The sequence below is a fragment of the Macaca fascicularis genome, chromosome 1 (genome assembly GCF_037993035.2).
Source record: "Macaca fascicularis isolate 582-1 chromosome 1, T2T-MFA8v1.1".
Taxonomy (NCBI): domain Eukaryota; kingdom Metazoa; phylum Chordata; class Mammalia; order Primates; family Cercopithecidae; genus Macaca; species Macaca fascicularis.
The window spans coordinates 126906726-126925379 of record NC_088375.1 but is presented as its reverse complement, the minus strand read 5'-3'; the positions used below and the strand labels follow the sequence as shown (position 1 = coordinate 126925379).

Genomic DNA, 18654 nt, shown 5'->3' with positions numbered 1-18654 from the left:
CAATGTACAGATGGCATAACTTGGAATTCCGGCTTTACCACTCACTAGCTGCACGCTCTGTTTCTTTGTTTCTCCACCCATAAAAATAACAACAGTCACCACCATTTTTCTTATATAAATGTTGAAGAAATAAAACAAAACATGTATGGTACAAAGCATATAACAAATAGTATGTATTAGTTATTATGATAACCATAACTATACTAAATCCTAAATATATTTTTTAATAGTTGGAGTTATCTAGAAAATAATAATTACTATCCACTACACTTCCTAGGTTTTGTTAATGATACTGCCAGCTGCCAAGTGGTATGGGTGCCCCTATCTTTATGATATATTTTGTTGCTGCCATGTTATATGTTGTAAATTTTATTTTTAGAAGCTATTAGTGTCGGCCACAAGCAGTGGCTCACACCTGTAATCCAGCACTTTGGAGGATCACTTGGGCTCAGGAATTCAAGGCTGCAGTGAGTTATGATGGCATCACTGCATTCCATCCTAGGTGACAGAGCAAGACCCCATCTTTAAAACTATAACAAGTAAAAAAAAAAATCTACTGTTGTCCCTTTTGAGCTAATTTTTAGTTTTAGAAAATGAAATCATATTTTTCTCTCTGCTTTATTAAATACATAAAATATAAGATACACATGCATATGTTCCATTCCTTTCTGTGGCTGGTATCAACTTTATCTGTCAAGGGCACTGGGTGCTCATGCATACACACACACCTCCCTCTCAGATAAAGATATGGAAAGGTCAGCAATACAAGAATTCATTATGGTGTTTTGTTACATCTGAAAACACCTTTAGCCGAGACAAATGGAAATGGAATATGGTTTACTACCCCCACATTTAAGGCATCCTGGAGCTAAGGGTATGGTATTTCAACCTAGCTACATAAACATTTTTAATACTTACCAGGGTTGGCAAGAATAATCTACTGGTTTGGGCACCTAGGATATAAAAAGGCAAAAATAGATTAAGTTTACTTAAGGGAAGCTTTTAGAAATCAATCATTAATTCAGTTCAGCTGACTCAGCTCTATAAAACCCTAAGTAGCACAGTCCTGGAACTATCCACTGGCAATTTTATACAGAGTGAATCATAGTATATGTCAGATAAGTAAAAAATAATTCATTTCACTTTAATTCATTCTTTCATTCATTTTACTGCCACTGTAACTCTAAGAGGAGAGATAGCAGGCAAATATGAACTGGAAACTTTTAATATTTATTATCAAGGCAATTTAATCCTATCAAAGAAAATTAAAGTGAAAACGCTATTAAGAAAACCAAATAGCACTTTACTTTTCCAAGACCTTGGAAAAACATGCAAATTAAACAATATACAGTGGATGTAGATATTTAATATTTTTAATATTTTATTATTTATTATGAAGGTAATTTAATCTTATCAAAGAAAATTAAAGTGAAAACATTATTAAGAAAACCAAATAGCACTTTATTTTTCCAAGACATTGGGAAAACATGCAAAATAAACAATATACACTGGATATAGACTCTTATTTTGTAATAAATTCCAAATTCTGATTTAAAAATCTACCAACTAGAAATCTTTATTCAGAAAAAAGGCATGAAAAATACTTATTTTTCCTTTTTTTTTCTCATAGAACTTTGCACAAGGAAAAATACTGCATTTTCTATTCAAACAAAGAAAGAAAATTTGTAGCAGCTGATGATCAAACAGAAAATGAACAAAGACAGAGCAGGTATATTAATGTTAAAAATAAGAAATAAAATACATTGTACAGAGAGGGTTACAAAGTTTAAAAATTCCTACGAATAGGAGTAGAGATAGTTTGTCTCATGTCCAAATCTCTGATATATTCATCCCATGCTATTACTGCGATTTTTATATTAGGAGATTGAAAATATTGTTCCCTCATTTGGAACAGTAAAAACTATAGTATTTCAGAGATTAGCCAATGTGAACATGTCTCTAGCCATGCTAGTCTTCATAATGTGCTGTTACTATTTTGCCCTTCCAGGTTAAGAGTTATCTACAGGTTGAGCATCCCTTATCTGCAATGGTTGGGACTAGAGATGTTTCACATTTTGGATTTACAAAAAATTAGAATATTTGCATTACATTCAGCATCCCTAATCCAAAAATCTAAAATCTTACATTCTCCAATAAGCATTTCCTTTGAGCCTCATGTTGGCACTCAAAAAGTTCAGACTTTAGAGCATTTCAGATGTCAGATGTTCAAATGAGGAATACTCAAACTGTATCAAAAATCATCTTTCTAATCAGAACATTTGATTATTAATATTCAAATATTTTTATCCTATGGATTACATTTTTTAAAAAACCACTTTGTAAAATCCTGATAAGCAGCAATTAATACTGAAGGTAAATTATACCCATTCTAATCATTCAAATAGTTTCTTACAAATTTTGTTTTCACAAACAAATTGATCTTCAATAGTTTCCCCTTTGATAATAAGATATACATGGCTTCTGAAATCTGATGGGAAAAATATTTACTCTTTCCCCCTCCCTGTTCTTTAAAAGTATAATGTATATTTATTCTTAAACCAAGCTTTCCATAGAGAGTCAAAAAAAAAAAAAAAAAAAAAGGAGACAGGAAGGAGGAGAGTAAAGAATTTCAAAATATTCTGGCTGTGGACTCCTTTGGCTGTTAAAAAGGTTGGAGATCCAAAAAAGGAAACAGTGACATAAGATTCTAAAACAGAACAGGTAACTGAGGCTGTTCCACCCTGAAGTGTCCCACTAGAGCTTTTCTCTCTCCAGTGGGTGCATTATGACATGTGAAGATCCAGGACTACCTTCCCAGCCATGATCCCTATTACTCAGGTGGACCCTATCCTTTTCCATCAGTCATGGGCCCTCTGCACTTTCTTCTGTGTACTATGGGTCTTTGTCTGGACAGATACTTCATATTTAAGATTATAGTTAATTTCCTTTTGGGAACTTTTTCATCTTTGAGCATACGGTTACTATTTTTCCCTAACGCCATTTTCTGTCAGCACCATAGTCTATTAACACTGCTAAACTTCAGCTATGAACATATAGTTTTTAAAAAACATTTTATTGAGAATATAGAATCCATACAAAATTATATATATATATACACACACACATACACACATACAGAAATATTTATATGGGTCTAAATATATATAAATAAATATATATGTGTGTCTATCTATGTGTGCTTCTTCCTGAAGTATATACCTTATGAAGCTAGATGACACACTTAGAAGTGAACTTTGTGTTTGTTTGAATAAACTCTCACTATTTCATCTTTTTTTTGAGAAATTTCTAAGAGGATAGTAATTTCCTCTCACAACTTCTAACATATTCTTATTGTTTCAGATATTAATCCAGACACTGTAGGTTCACATTGTATAATCTCTATTTGGTTCTTTTTTGTAGTTCCTATTTCTCTTTTGAGGTTTTCTGTCCATTCATTATGAACATGTTTTCCTTTGTGTCCTAGAGCACCATAATAGCTGCTTTTAAAATCTTTTTCTAAGTCATCATATGGGAAATCACAGGGTTGATCTCCCTTCATTCTCTTCTCTGTTGAGTATGGTTCACATTTTCCTGCTCCTTTGTATACTGAGTAATTTTATCCTGTATCTTGGACAATTTGAATGAATGATCTACTGCAGAGGCTCTGGATTTTCTTATGTTCCTACAAAGACCTGGCTTTCCTTAAAGTTTATACACAGAATTTGAGGTTTCCTCTCTCTGACTCTTTTTAAGATTTCCTACATCCTTTTCCAGCTGCTGAGACTGCATTAAACTCACTCCTTAGTCTGGTTCTTTAAGCCAGAAATATCATAAAGTTTCTATCTGAATTTTAGCCACCCTGCATGGTACAATCCTGTGCCTATCTTAGAGCTAGTCATAAAACAAAGAAACTCACCCTAGTACCATTCCTTTTTCCAAGTGTCAGTCTTCTCCTGGGCAGTGCCTTCAGATAGTTTTGTTTTGATAGTTTGTCCACAACTTGTAGTTATGTGTGGGAGGACTGGCCAAATAGGAGCTATTCAACAGTTACCAGAAGTGGAAACTCTTGTTGCTTCTATTACTGCTGTTGTTAGCTGGGTCTCATAATCAATCCTTTATAGATAACCTATCTTTTGTCTCAGTTAGTTTTAATATTTTGTCTTTAATGTCTTCTAGTTTCATTACAATGCATCCAGGTGTTGATTAATTTTAATGTATGCTCCTTGACTCTGAAGATTAGTTTTATTATAGAATCTGGGAAGTTCTCAGGCATTGTTTATTTGAATATTGCTTTTCTACAATTATCTATTCTCTCCTTCTATTAAATGTATTTGCATCTCATCACTCCATTTTCTGTTTTATTTTTAATTTCTTAATCTCTCTGAATTGTTCTTTGAGAAATTTCTTCAGATTTCTCCTCCAATTTCCTACACAACTGTGTCTGATATGCCATGTAATATGTCCACTAAGGCTTTCATTTCAATTACTATACCTGAATCTTTTTCATAAATACCCAATTAGTGTCTTGCTTTCCTCTTAGATTTTTTCCCTTTAATTTCTTAAACTATATTAAGTATAAAATTTTGAATTTAGTATCTAAAATTCAAATATTTGCTATATTTGTCAGTTTAATTATATATTTTATTGTTTCTGCTGATCTTGGCATAAGGTGGTTTGTTTCTGGATTCATTTAAAGATTCCAAATTGTGAATGTATGTTCCCTAGGACATTATCTACAAAAGTCCTTTGGGAAATATGTGCAAAGAGGCTCTGATCCAGAGAGAATTTGAATTTTCATTGGGAGAATAATTAATGTGGAATTTTTTTTTTATTTTAATTTTTTATTTGAGACAGAGTCTTGCTCTGTCTGGAGACTGGAGTGCAGTGGAATAATCTGGAATAATTTTAAACTACACTTCCAGCTTAGAATTATTTAGGTAGCAAAGCTGGTATGAATTTCAGCCCTTCATCTAGATGGTTTTAGATTTAAAGTTAGAAATTCTCAGGGGAGACTACTTTCCTTTTTTCTCTCCAATCCTGAACCAATACCAAGGTAGGCATATCATCATCAGTGGGATGGATTTTCTCCTAGTTCATCCACCGAGGGCTCCTGGAATCAGAGGTATACCCAATTTCGCATTGTGCTGCAGTTCCAGGCTTTGTCTCTAGTTGCCATATTGCCAGAAATGAAGTTGACTCATTTATGAACTGCCTGTGTTTTCCTCAGTTTTAGGTTTCTACCTGCCTATTTCAGAACTTTTGAGGAGAAGGATGTAGCACATGTAGGAAAATAAATTTTAAGCCCAGAATAGAACATTCAGCACTACTCATGGACCCCTGATAAACAATATATCCCAGAATCAAAAGCAATACCATTTTGCAAACTCCCTCAAACTATCCTCTCCCCTTCAAATTCCCCTCTATGTATCTTCACTTAACTTGCCCTATAATTAAAAAAATGAATCTATAATTTCATTAAGCAGTAAAATTTTAAGTAGCTACTTACTAATATAAAACAACCATATTTAGTAGTCCTGCTTACAATTAGAAGTTACCCTACAACTCTGTCATCTTAAAATTTCTGAACATATTTCTCCTTCTAGCCACTTCTTGGGTCAGCAAATATCATTCCATAGGATTCTATAGGCTGTCTTAATTAGTATCTACCATTGGCAATGTTCTATATACAGCGAGGGACTTGCATTTGCTTTTTCACTCCTTTGTTCATTCATTCAACAGTAATTTATTAAACACCGACTTTGTGCCAGACTATCACTAAAATTTCAAATGCTCATTTTTCAGCCTTATTCAAGAGGATGTAAACAGAAAACAGTACATGGTATATTCAATGCTTAATATTCTTGATTTGATGTCTTTAGGTTCCCAAACTTCTTAATGTTAGAATGTATAATATCCTGCCACCTGCCTACATATATACATCACTCCTTTACAGATAGGAAGCCTGAATCTTGTTCTTACAAAGTCCAAAAACTAGATAGACAATCATTTTAGCTTATCTAATTAAATAAGAGTGATATCAAACTTCAATAATCTTTCAAGACTGTAATGTAATATAAGACAAAAATATGTAACATTATAGATCAATGGAACAGAATAGAGAGCCCAGAAAAAATGCCACACACCTAAAACCATCTGATCTTTGACAAAGCTGACAAAAACAAGCAATGGGGATAGGATTCCCTATTCAGTAATGGGGAGAAACAAAATTATGTCCTTTGCAGCAACATGGATTGAGCTGCAGACCATTATCATATGTCAACTAACACAGGAAAGGAAAAGCAAATAACATGTTTTCACTTATAAGTGGGAGCTAAACATTTGATAAATGGTGCTGGGATAATTGGCTAGCCATGTGCAGGAGACTGAAACTGAACCCCTTCCTTATATGATACAGAAAAATCAGCTCAAGATGGATTGAAGACATAAATGTAAATCATAAAGCTACAAAACCCATGGAGGATAACCTAGGAAATACCATTCTTGACATAGGACCTAGCAAAGATTTCATGACTAAGATGCCAAAAGCAATTGCAACAAAAACAAAAATTGACAAATGGGACCTAATTAAACTAAAGGGCTTCTGCACAGCAAAAGAAACTATCAAGAGAGTAAACAGACAACGTACAGAGTGGGAGAAAATATCTGTAAACTATGCATCTGACAAAGGTCTAATATCCAGCATCTATAAAAAATGTAAATAAATTAACAAGCCAAAAAACAGCTCCATTAAAAAGTGGGCAAATGACATGAATAGACACTTTTGGAAACAAGACATACATATACACGGCCAACAAGCATTTGAAAAAATGCTCAATTTTACTAATCATTAAAGAAATGCAAATTGAAACCACAATGAGATACCACATCACATCAGTAAGAATGGATTTTATTAAAAAAAAAATAACAGATGCTGACAAGGTTGCAGAGAAAAGGGAATGCTTATACACTGCTGGTGGGAATGTACATTAATTCAGCCTTTGTGGAAGCAATGTGGCAATTTCTCAAGGAACTTAAAACAGGATTGCCATTTGACCCAGCAATCCCATTATTGGGTATATACCCAAAGAAATATAAATTGTTCTACAAATAAAGGTATGCATGCGTATGTTCATCCCAGCAATATTCACAAACATGGAATCAATCTAAATGCCCATATGTTTCTGGATAAAGAAAATATGGTACATATATACCATGGAATACTATACAGCCATAAAAAGAAATAAGATCATGCCCTTTGCAGCAGCATGGGTGGAGCTGGAGGCCATTATCGTAAGTGAACTAACACAGGAAAGGAAAAGCAAGTAACACATGTTCTCACTTATAAGTGAAAGCTAAAATTGAGTGTACATGGACATGAAAAGGGAACAACAGATTCCAGGAGCCTCCTTGAGGGTGGAAGGTGGGAGGAGGGTGAGGATCTAAACACTACTTACCAGGTACTATGCTTAGAAACTGAGTGACACAATAATCTGTACACCAAACCCCTATGACATGCAATTTACCCAAATAATAAACCTGCACATGTACCCCTAAACCTAAAATAAAAGTTAAAAAAATGTGATATTAGATCACAGAACCACAGAGTAACAGAGACTTTTCTATTCTCTTTGTTTTTGAAAATAATTAAGCTTGAATGAGTGGAGTAAATTATCCTTTAGGGCACATTCTAGAGCCAAGGATGGCAGATTCTCATGTTTCTAACATTAAAAAGAATGTCCAGTTTGGAAATTCAGTAACTACTGAAATACAGCAAGCAAGATAGTTCCCCTCAGGCAATCATCTCCATCATATTAGTAAACAAATTTCATTTATTTTGGAGTCAATAACTTAAAAAATTGTGTGGAAAACGTCACCCATATTACCAAATGGTGATATTAAAATCATGTTACCCTAAACAGAAATTTATCAGTATCATAACACACCAAGGAGTACATTTTAGGTTACATTCACCCATAATATTAATTGAGCAAATGTTCATTTATTCTCCTTTTAGCTGTGTTTTATATTTTCAGAAAATTCCATTATGACATTATATAAAAAGTAATGACACACTATAGAAAATATATGTAGACCTTTGGCTGAAAAATTTGTGGACTTTTCATTTTCTAGCAAGCTTTCAAAGACATCAGCTGAAGTGTAATATCGCCCTGTAACCCAAGTGACTGGAGGCAGACCGTACCATTCTCAGTTCAGTGGGAAAGGGGAAACTTGTACAATGCATCTAATTTGTGGCTGTGGTTTATTTCTTCTAAAACCTTTTAGACAACTTAGTTTTATAAATTCTGCTAAGTAAAATTTGCCTCTTCTATATATTTTCTTAATATTTAAAAACATATTCTGACAATAGAACCATAGTGATGTTGAAAATAATGATTCTTCCAGAAAACGGTAATAAAATGAATAATCGATTTGGCCAGCATTCTTTGTAGATTTTTGCACAGTTAATCACAGCGTCAAAAACAAAATGAAGCAAGAGAAAATTAAGATACTTACACATGGGCAAGGCTTGACTGCATCACTTGGAAAAAATCCAACCTCTCCAGATGCTAAATTTCTGCCCTAAGAGAAAAAAAAAGCCAGTGTTGAAAAAAATTTACCACAAATGATAACCCCATGATACCCCATACATAGCACTGTTACTTAGGATCCTTAGAATTCCTTATGTGTTATATCTAGTCCTGAGCATTAACTTACTGTGGTTCAGAAAAGGAAGTAAAAGCAGAGATAGTTTTCCTGGTTGTTCAACTTTACATGTGGTTTCAAGTCATGATCATAAAATAATTCAAGTTTATTTTTCAATCTACCCTTCAATTTTGTTAGCTTTGTATCTCTCAATCCTGTAGAACACTGGACACCAACATTTTTGGCCCTAGGGATGTGGGCTGAGGTGGGGTAGGTGCTGGGGGCGTGACAGGTGGCTTCGGGAGGAAACTGTTCCACCTCAGGCATTAGATTCTCATAAAGGGAGTGCAACCTAGATCCCTCATATGAGCAGTTCACAGTCAAATCTGCACTCCTATGACAATCTAATGCCGCCACTGATTTGACAGGAGGTGGAACTCAGGTAGTAATGCTTGCTCATTAGCAGCTCACCTCCTGCTGTGTGGCCCAGTACCTAACAGGCCACGGTTCGTGGCCCGGGGGTTGAGGACCCCTATGATAGAGAGATAACAGCAGTTTCTATCTTTCACCTTTATATTCGTTGGCATAAGCAGATCATATGAATTTTGTGAAGGCATATATTAATTATGAATTCCATATAAATGGATGCTATTGGTCTAACAGAAAACATGAGAATGTCTATCTAGCAAGATGAAATTTCAAGATGTGAAAATAGAAAACAATGTAAGTTTTGGATGATTTTCAAATGTAAAAAGAAATAGGATACTTATTAACAGAAGAAGACCATAAGATTTTGGAGAATAGGACTCTATTAGGTTGGTGCAAAAGTAATTGTGGTTTTTGTCATTAAATTGCAAAAATACTAATACTTATTGAATCCTTAATATGTGCTAGACACTGCTCTGAGAGTTTTATTTAATCCTTGCTATAATCTTTATGGTAGATCCAATTACTATCCCCACATTACAGATGAGGAAAATGAGACACAGAGAAGGTAAATAATCTGTCCATGGTCACAGAGCTAACAAGTACAGAGCCATAAATCAAACTCAGATGTTCTAATTTCAGGGCTCTGCACTGCCTCTCTGTACAAGCATAATAGAGACTCATGAAAAAGGACAGTGGGACTTAAATATAAAAAGTAGTTAGGAAACAATTTGACAGTGATAGCTGAATTCTATCACTGGTGATGGCATTTCTTTAAAGGTGTTGTATGTTTTAGAAGACTTAAACTTGCACCAATGTGGAATATGGCTCCTAGATGAGTCTCACTTTTGGAGTTGTGAATATCACAAGGAAACTGATACCATGGTAAGGAAAGGGATTGGAGGGAGAGAAACACATGCTGAAGATACCATATAACGGAGTCTGCTGAACTGGCCAGTGGATTAGATGTGGGAAGAGAAGATGATCTGTTTCTGAGTTAAAGACTGGAAAAAGAATGAAGAATGGAGGTAGGAGATGACTAGAGAATCCATCCAAACAACACAGACTTAGATGACTTAGAGCGGAATCTGGAAACTGGAGCAAGGCTGCATCACTTGGAAAAAATGTAGAGAGAAGATAGAAGACAGAATTTACAGAAATTAGTGAAATAACAAGGCAGAAAGAAATGATAAGGAGAGAGAGGAATCAGAGACCTGGCAGGGATGGCAGCAGTAACTGCAAGGTTGGAAGAACTGTTTCTTTCATTCAGCTGTGTTTATCAAGTGCTCTATAATAGTTTATATTCAGCATGGCAGTAAGATACAAATAAATAAATATGGTATTTGGGACTATACCACTAGCCAGACTTCTATATATAAATGCACTGCAATGCTACCTGAGTGCAAAATATAAGGGTGTGTGGTGGGAACCACACACTGATTAAGCTCAGAAGAGAAAAGAATAAGAATGCTTTAAAAAACAAACAAGACCTTTGAGAGTACACAAAGGAAAGAAGTCTATTTTGCAGAGGAAAGTCCAAAGAGAGAGCTCTGAAATAGTCTTTCCAAAGTACATTTGAAGACGTATCAACAAATTGGAAAATTATGGCTATTATAAAAATAGTAAACTGCCAACTTCCACTCTTCTTCAGAACAACAACAAAAGACTTTATTCTATAGAATGCAGAGTACACGAGAATAAGTGATATTTTGTGACAGGGTATGTTGGCCAATGCAATACTATCTACTTTCTCAGAGCAAACCTGATGCAGAGCCCCTCATGTACATTGATACCTTCATTCTGTTCCTCCTCCAAAACTCAGTTCGCACATTACCTACTCTGTCATCTCTTCCCCAAGGAGCAGATCCCAGATTGAATCCCATGCCTATTCTCCCACCGCACCTTTCCATACGCTTGGTAATACATAAAGTATTAGTGCTTTGGTAGTATTCACTTCTAGTAGTATATGTAATTATTGTTCAACATGGTCTTCTCTATTAATAGACTGTGAGTTCCTGGCATAAGGGATAATCTCTCAGTCATTTTTGTATAAGAAGATGTCAGACACAGAGTAGGCCCTTAACAAATGTTTCTAAGGGGAGATATAACTCAATCTGAGAGTTCCCTGTCACTGAGGAGCATGGCCCTAAATTCTTCCTCATTAAAAATAATAAAATACAGCCATGTGCCACATGATGACATTTCAGTCAATGACTAACCTTATAATGATAGTGGTCCCATAAAATTATAATATCATATTTTTACTGTACTTTTCCTATGTTTAGATACACAAATGTTATAACTGCCTACAATATTCAGTGAAGTAATATGCTATACAGGTTTGTAGCCTAGCAGCAAGAGGCTATACATGTAGCTTAGGTGTGTAGTAGGCTACACTATCTAGGTTGGTATAAGTACATTCCATAACACTTGTACAATGATGCATTTATTGTATGTATCACTGTCATTAAGTAACCCATGACTATATGTCACATTTTTTTTTCACACAGGCAAGCACTGAAAAGGATTAAGCTGCCCGTTTCTATAGGAAAATATTCATACAGTGACATTCTTTGACTTGTCCCTGACATGTTCTATAAGGACAGTGTTGGGGAGTGCAATGTCACAAAGCAGAGAAAAGAGGATGAGAACCCAAAGAATAAAAGAGTGGGAAAAAGAGATGAATTTTTTAGCTGGTGAAGGCATATGGACTGGCATAGTTGTTTCTTTCTTTCTTCCTTTGTAGAAACAGGTGTTACACACAAAAGACATAAACGGGAACTGGAAGCATACTAGACGGTAGAGGAAGAGACCGCGGTTGTATAAGAAATGCTCTAAAACTAGATGAACATATAATTTTCCATTCAAATCAGGACCTTTTGAGAGTAAACGGGTAGTTACTAATAACTATGCCAGAGCAAACGGTATAAATTGAACTGTTCTGGGTAAACAAGTACACATGGTCATCATATCAAAACTCATTTTGTTCTTTTCACCTCGTTTAAAGGACACTCTTGGAGGTCCTTCAGGAGGGAAAAAATTTCACTAAACAGGCTGCCAATGTCATTCTGAATTGTTTTTTTCTTTAATAAAATGCCCTAGAAGTTCAGGACCATTTCTTAAATGGTCATAGGCATTCCTTAGATGACAGAGTGATGAGAGATAATTTAACCTACTTTAATATATGAATAAGGTTACAATTACTTACTAATTCCTAGTCTCATCACTTTTAGCTATAATATGTGCTATATTCAATAACTTCTACTTATTAAAAATATAGCTATCCTACAACATTTGGAGGATTCAAAACAAAGTAGTGTGTAGGAGGGGTTTCTTTGGTTTCTTGGTGGATGTGTGTGGGATGTTGGTATGGTAATTCATTAATACTAATGGATGGAGCAGCTGTCAATCCCCTACGCATGGATGAAATTGCAGACTGTAACTATGAAATAGAACAACTTCAAATGCAATGATTTAGTGCACTTTATGTGATGATATGAGGTTTTTACTAATCTTAGTGAGAGACATGCAACTGAATTTCCTTCTTCTTTACATTACTGTGTGGGCATTTTATTCTGGGTCAGATAATAAGCTTGTCATCCCTTTTATGAGTATTACAAATGCCAAAGATAGGGAATCATCTTTCAGTTATCCTCCTGCCTTGTATTTGTTCTGTAAGTCCCTTAACATCTTCAAGGTCAACTTGAAAACATTCCTCTCTCATACTCACGTGTCATCTGATATACCATACGGTGCTGTCTTTATATGCATTTATTCTGCAGGGCATCTCTGTACTATGTGATGAGACTTCCGTAAATCTAACAGTACAGGTTGGGTCATTCTTATGAAAATACATTCTTTGGAAAGCACCTGAGAAAATAGCTTATGGGTAGTAAATGGGGAGAAAAAATCCACCTTTATAATTTTCATTCAATCACCTAGAGCAGACATAAAGCCAAATCATATTAAATTATAATTCATAAAATAATGCCTTTTTCCTGAAAAACAATTTTTTTTTCCTGTAGAAAATGTATCAAACTAAAATTATTGACAACTTCCTCTGACATTCCTGAACATCACAAACATAAAGGCATACTCAGGCACTTATTTATTTCTAACTGACCTTAGGTTTTAACTATTCTTCATTTTTCTTCAATAAGAATCCACACTGAATCATAATGAATTAAAACTACTTTGGTTTGCTGGTAGAAATGATATTCACAATCTACCTGTACAGAGAAATACATTAAGGTATGCCAGGATGCTAGAGCTAAAACCTCGTTTTTAAACCCACAGACAAGGATGGCTTAAAATGACAAAGCATATCTTCTGAAAATCTTAATCGTAAATTGCTTGGCTTCTAACTCTGTAAAAAGGAGAAAGAATTGCTTTGAGAAAAATACAGTGTCTCTTCCCTGTGCCTCATTTATCCCCTTAATACTACCTGGATTGGAGCTTTAATGCACTCCTGGAATAGCACTGAACAATTTGAAACAGATGTGGAAAGCTGAATGTAAAAGGGACAGATTAATGGATATTTATGAATGATTGGAAATTCTCCCAACTTACAATGCTCTAAACACTCTCAATGTATGCAGGACGGTGCTGTGGAGATTACTAAGCAATTTATCACACATGGGTAATGGCCAGAGCAACTGTCACCCTGCCCAGTCACTTCCCGCTGTCAGAAATATACAGGTTGAATGTTTGGGGAAAGAAGATGTACAGCAGGGCCATGAATTATAGGAATATAGGTGAATACACTGTACACACAAATTAGTTTATTGATTGGATGGGCAGATGGAAGGAAGGAAGGATGGACGGAAAGATGAACACACAGCTTTTGGAATTATTCTGATGATGTTTGTGAGGACAAGCAATAAAAGAAAAAAAACAGCAAAGAGGAGGCGATCAGGAAAAGACCCAGTCAGAAACTGGCCATTGGTAAGGAGAGATTTTTAATCACAGCTGCAGCCATATTGTAACCATCATCAGTTACATATACATAAGGGATAGTTCTTGGAAAACACAGAAAGGCAGTATCATAGGATGTGTCATCAGAAGAGCTTGTTCTATTTCTAGCTCTGCTATAAAAAGATGCGCAACCTTTTGCAAGTCTCAGTGGTAAAACAAGGATGATGACAAGATCTGCCACACATGCCTCACCAGGTTGTTACAAGGATCAAAGAATTAATATGCATGAAAGTACTTTGCAAATGCTAAATACTTGTTTTATTTTATCCATAATATTGCTTTTTGATTATTGTCAATCAGTTATTTCATTTCTAAGTTTTCCTTTGTTATTTGGCCCATCCATGTGTTATTAAAATAGAAATGTCTAATCCTGTGTATAATCCTACCACTCTCTTCATATTTCAGTAAACTTGCTAAGCCGCAAGGAACATAGACTCTCATATCACTTTCATCTAAACAGGAACTATTATATTCCTGATAGTCCATTCCTTTACTCAGATGCTTTCTTGGCAGTACACATATTCTTTCATTGTTAATTGCCTCCTATATGATGAGTAAGATATGCATTTTCTACCAGTAAACACCTTGAAAACTTGCCAAGCATAACTGCATATGGTTATATGATGGCCACTACCATTAATTCCAAAATACTCATGCACACATACAAAACCATAAGCTATGTATTTTTGTTATTTCTTAGTCAAAAGGGGATATGATCCTTAACTTTTGTCCAATGTATAAACAGTGAAAGTTCATGAGGTTGTTCAAAAGACAATATAAAGTATCCATATCTCTGGCATATTTCTCTTGTAAAGTGACTGTCATTGGCTTAGAATTTTGAATAAGTCTAAGAAACTTGTACCTTGGTCCAGGATCTCTGAAATTAAATTTACCTTCAATTTGTATGGGTTTATAATTGCATCGAGTCATCAAAACATATGACAAAGGCTTCGATTATAGTTGATGGTTTTTCCAATTCATACAAAATTGTGTTTACTACATCTCTGAAATTTTGGCAGATGGAAGTGTCAAAAACCCTTAAAAATTAAAAGTTGTGAAATGTATACTGAGAAAAAAAAAACCCACTAAAAGCCATAAGCTGTACATCTACACTTATTAGATTTGAGATGAATACAACACTGGAACGAGACTTTACCAAGTGTTTTTCCTGTTATTCAAAAATGTATTTGGTGAGGTCCCTGTGTAAGACCTGCAGCAAGAAAGGGAATCCTCTGATTATGGGTGTCTGAATGCTTTTTCTCCAAAGTCTCACTGGGTGGGATGTACATGATACAATCCTAAATTATAGTCTTATGACTGTGTGTGTGTGTATGTGTGTGTGTGTATGTGTGTGAAGTAAACAAGAGAATACCTTTAATGATAGAAAAAAAAATTGGGGCAAGCAAAAACCAGTCTACATGTAGGTAAGTCAAAGCCCACATTGTTACTCAATACAAAATCTGGAAAGAACCAGGTTCTACCACATCTTGGTGAGAAGCCATATAACCCAAAACCAATCCAGGCTTAACAAAGGTCCAAAGAAATCTGCTTTTCTAATACTGGCAGACAACAAATGAATGTTTTTCTATCCTTGGCAATTTTAATCATAACTAATCACAAAAGAAAATACTCTGAGTCATAGAACCACACACACTAAATGCTCATGGCAGCATGAGATATTTTTAAAGAATGTTACTTTTCCACTAAGAGCAAAAGTAGTGCTTTAAAGAAAAGTTTACTGACTTCTTAATATGCACAAGGCACTGTGTTACACACTAAGGAATTAAAAATGAATAGACATGGACAGGATCTTCAAGGATCTCATTCAGACAATGTCATTTCCTTAAATTCACTTTAGCTTTGGTTATTTCCACAGATTTTTGTGGTATTTTTGATGAGGAAAAAACCTGTGAGGTGATAATTTGATACGACTAGGGAATTGGGTGCCTGGGTTTTATTTTTGGCCTTCTGATCTTGAGTAGGTCATTCAACCCCTCTTGGCTTCATTATCCTCACCTGTGAAACAGAGCGCACGACCTAAGGATTTCCAATGTCTCGGCTACCACCAATGTTCTTTGCTTATATAAGCACTTTTGCAATGCCCCCACAGTACTCCACTCAGTCATGGTTGGTCAAAAAATATTTGACCCACAAATTCTTAATTAGGGACAATGTGTGCCAGTAATTTAATCTTTTTTTTTTTTTTTTTTTTTCCTTTTTGGGATGGTGTCTCACTCTGCTGCCCAGGCTGGAGTGCAATGGTGTGATCTCTGCACACTGCAACCTCCACCTCCCAGGCTCAAGCGATTCTCCTGCCTCAGTCTCCCAAGTAGCTGGGATTACAGACGCACACCACCATGCCCGGCTAATCTTCGTATTTTTAGTAGAGACAAGGTTTCACCATGTTGGCCAGGCTGGTTTCAAACTCCTGACCTCAAATCATCCACTCGCCCCAGCCTCCCAAAATGTTGGGATTATAGGCATGAGCCACCGTGCCAGGCCAGTAATTTAATCTGATAGCATTTATTTACAGAAGACAAGGACATTTCAGCTTCTTAATGACATTTTTAAACTCAGTGTGAAGCGGTCTATTTTCCAAAGCACATAAAGGTTGATTTGTTAGAAATTGCATTCATTAATTCATTCTTCAGGAATTCAAATTATCATGAATAATTAAAATTCAATATATGTTATAATTTGATAAATTATTTGGCCACAATTCTTAGGGGCATGTGCATGTGCATACTCTACTGAAACCACTTGCGGTGTCAAATCAATAATCATGTCAGATGGAATTCCAAATTCATGGCCCACTGAAAGTATTCTGTGATTGACACAAACTTTTAGTAATTATGGCAGAATGTAGCTTATATAGTAATAAAATAATGGAAGAAAAAGGACCACAACAGAATTTCTCAGAACTTTCTCCCATAATGTTACTCCTTTACTCTCCAGAAAAAAAGAGATAATACTTCATTGTCTGAACTTCTACTTAGATGGCAGTGTCCTCATCTAGGTACATTATAACCTACATTGCACTATACCAAGTATTGGAAAAATACAAGAACTGTTAACCAAAAACATCCATCTTGAGAATTAACAATGAGGACCTCACCCACTTTGTCAGGAGGCCTGCCAATTCCCATAATACAGTCTGTACACTTGGAAACATTCCTGCAAACTCAGTTTATTATCTATTTAATCAAAGCCAGTTGACAATCACCCAGGGAAAATGTTTCTTACAGGCCTTTACTAATGCCTATTATCTTCTATAATCATCTCTCCCAAGGCCTCCCTTGTTCTAGTGCAGTCACACACTGCCTTTTTCTCCTTTCCTGTAATTAGGGACTCTGATTTAACTCAGTATTTACAGGCAAATACCTGTCAAAATCAAGGTCTCATGATTACAGGACATATTAATGCCAACTGCACCTCTACGCTTTCACATAGCTTGTTATCCCCATGGCCACAATTTCAATTCTGCCTTGGCTTCTACTGATTTTACACAAGGGATGGGGCTAATACATCAGTGGTGAGAGGCAGTTTAGAAGAAAAGCCAAGATGAACAGTGGGACACCGGGAAAACAAGCTCCAACACTGCCTTAAAAGGATCATTGCCATGATAAAATCTAAGTTTGAGACATTATGAAGAAATGCCCTTGGATAGGAATCTGAAGGGGAAAAACGCTTACCAGTTCCCAGAGACGTTTACTCTCTGGTTTATAACCCAAAGCAATGAGTCTTGTGGTGTCCAGAATCAGTTTTCTTAACAAAGGAGATCTGATTCTTTCTTGCATTTCTGTAATGTTCTTATTTGCCTCTGACTATGATGCATACTAACACTTGAATTTTTAGATCAGAAGGAAAAATACACAGCTTTCGAAAATTCTACTGGAGCTAATATTGTTGTGTGGTCCAGAAAGGATTAGAAGTCTCCTTTTAATGTAGGGCAAAGGAAAAGAATCCTTTGAAGTGACTGACTTCTGAAGCTTCAGGGAGAGGTGCTGGAGGAAAGATCTACTAACTCTACTCAGCCGCACCTCCCTTCTCCAGGCTCAGAGGGTATCTGGGTTGTGCGTTATTGCACAGATCACTTACATTCTCAGTCACATTCCCTAGGCAACGTTTGTTTTCTGTAAACCCCTATCTCACTCTTTCCTTCCCCATCTCCATCACTCTCTGTGAGGTATCTTGGGTCTTCCTCAATCAAACCTGCTCTGAGAAAAGGGCTCATGATTTTTACCCTGATGATTATTTAAATCAATCAATCTCTTCAGAATTGATCATTTGCATTTTTATGTCTAATTATGAAGTAAAAAGTTTAATCTCTGATTAAAGAAATTTCAAAAACTGGGTATGAGAATTGGGAAGGCAGAATAGTCTTCCATGAGACCATATGTGCCAGTGAGACTCTTCACATTAAATACGGGGAAGAGGAAACCTAAAAACAAAACCAGAATCAAAAAATACCTGATTATCATTTTCCATTTCTGGAAAATAAAGCATATCTTTCAAAATCATTAATCATTATACCCAAATACACTTTTTTCTCCTTTTCAATCTCTTTTCAACTTTACTTCCTATGATTCTCACAACACTCCATGAGTCATT

General features: G+C 35.5%; 1 protein-coding gene across 6 annotated transcripts in view; it reads right to left on the bottom strand.

The window, feature by feature from the left end:
• Positions 1 to 18654, bottom strand: part of VAV3 (vav guanine nucleotide exchange factor 3) — a 398293-nt gene that overhangs the window by 36479 nt on the left and 343160 nt on the right. For all 6 annotated transcript variants that reach the window (XM_065548736.1, XM_074000525.1, XM_065548740.1 and 3 more), the window contains 2 exons: positions 8515 to 8580; positions 919 to 953 (listed from right to left, as the gene is read on the bottom strand). In XM_065548736.1, the coding sequence (XP_065404808.1) occupies positions 919 to 953; positions 8515 to 8580 (101 nt within the window). The remainder of the gene's footprint in view (positions 1 to 918; positions 954 to 8514; positions 8581 to 18654) is intronic.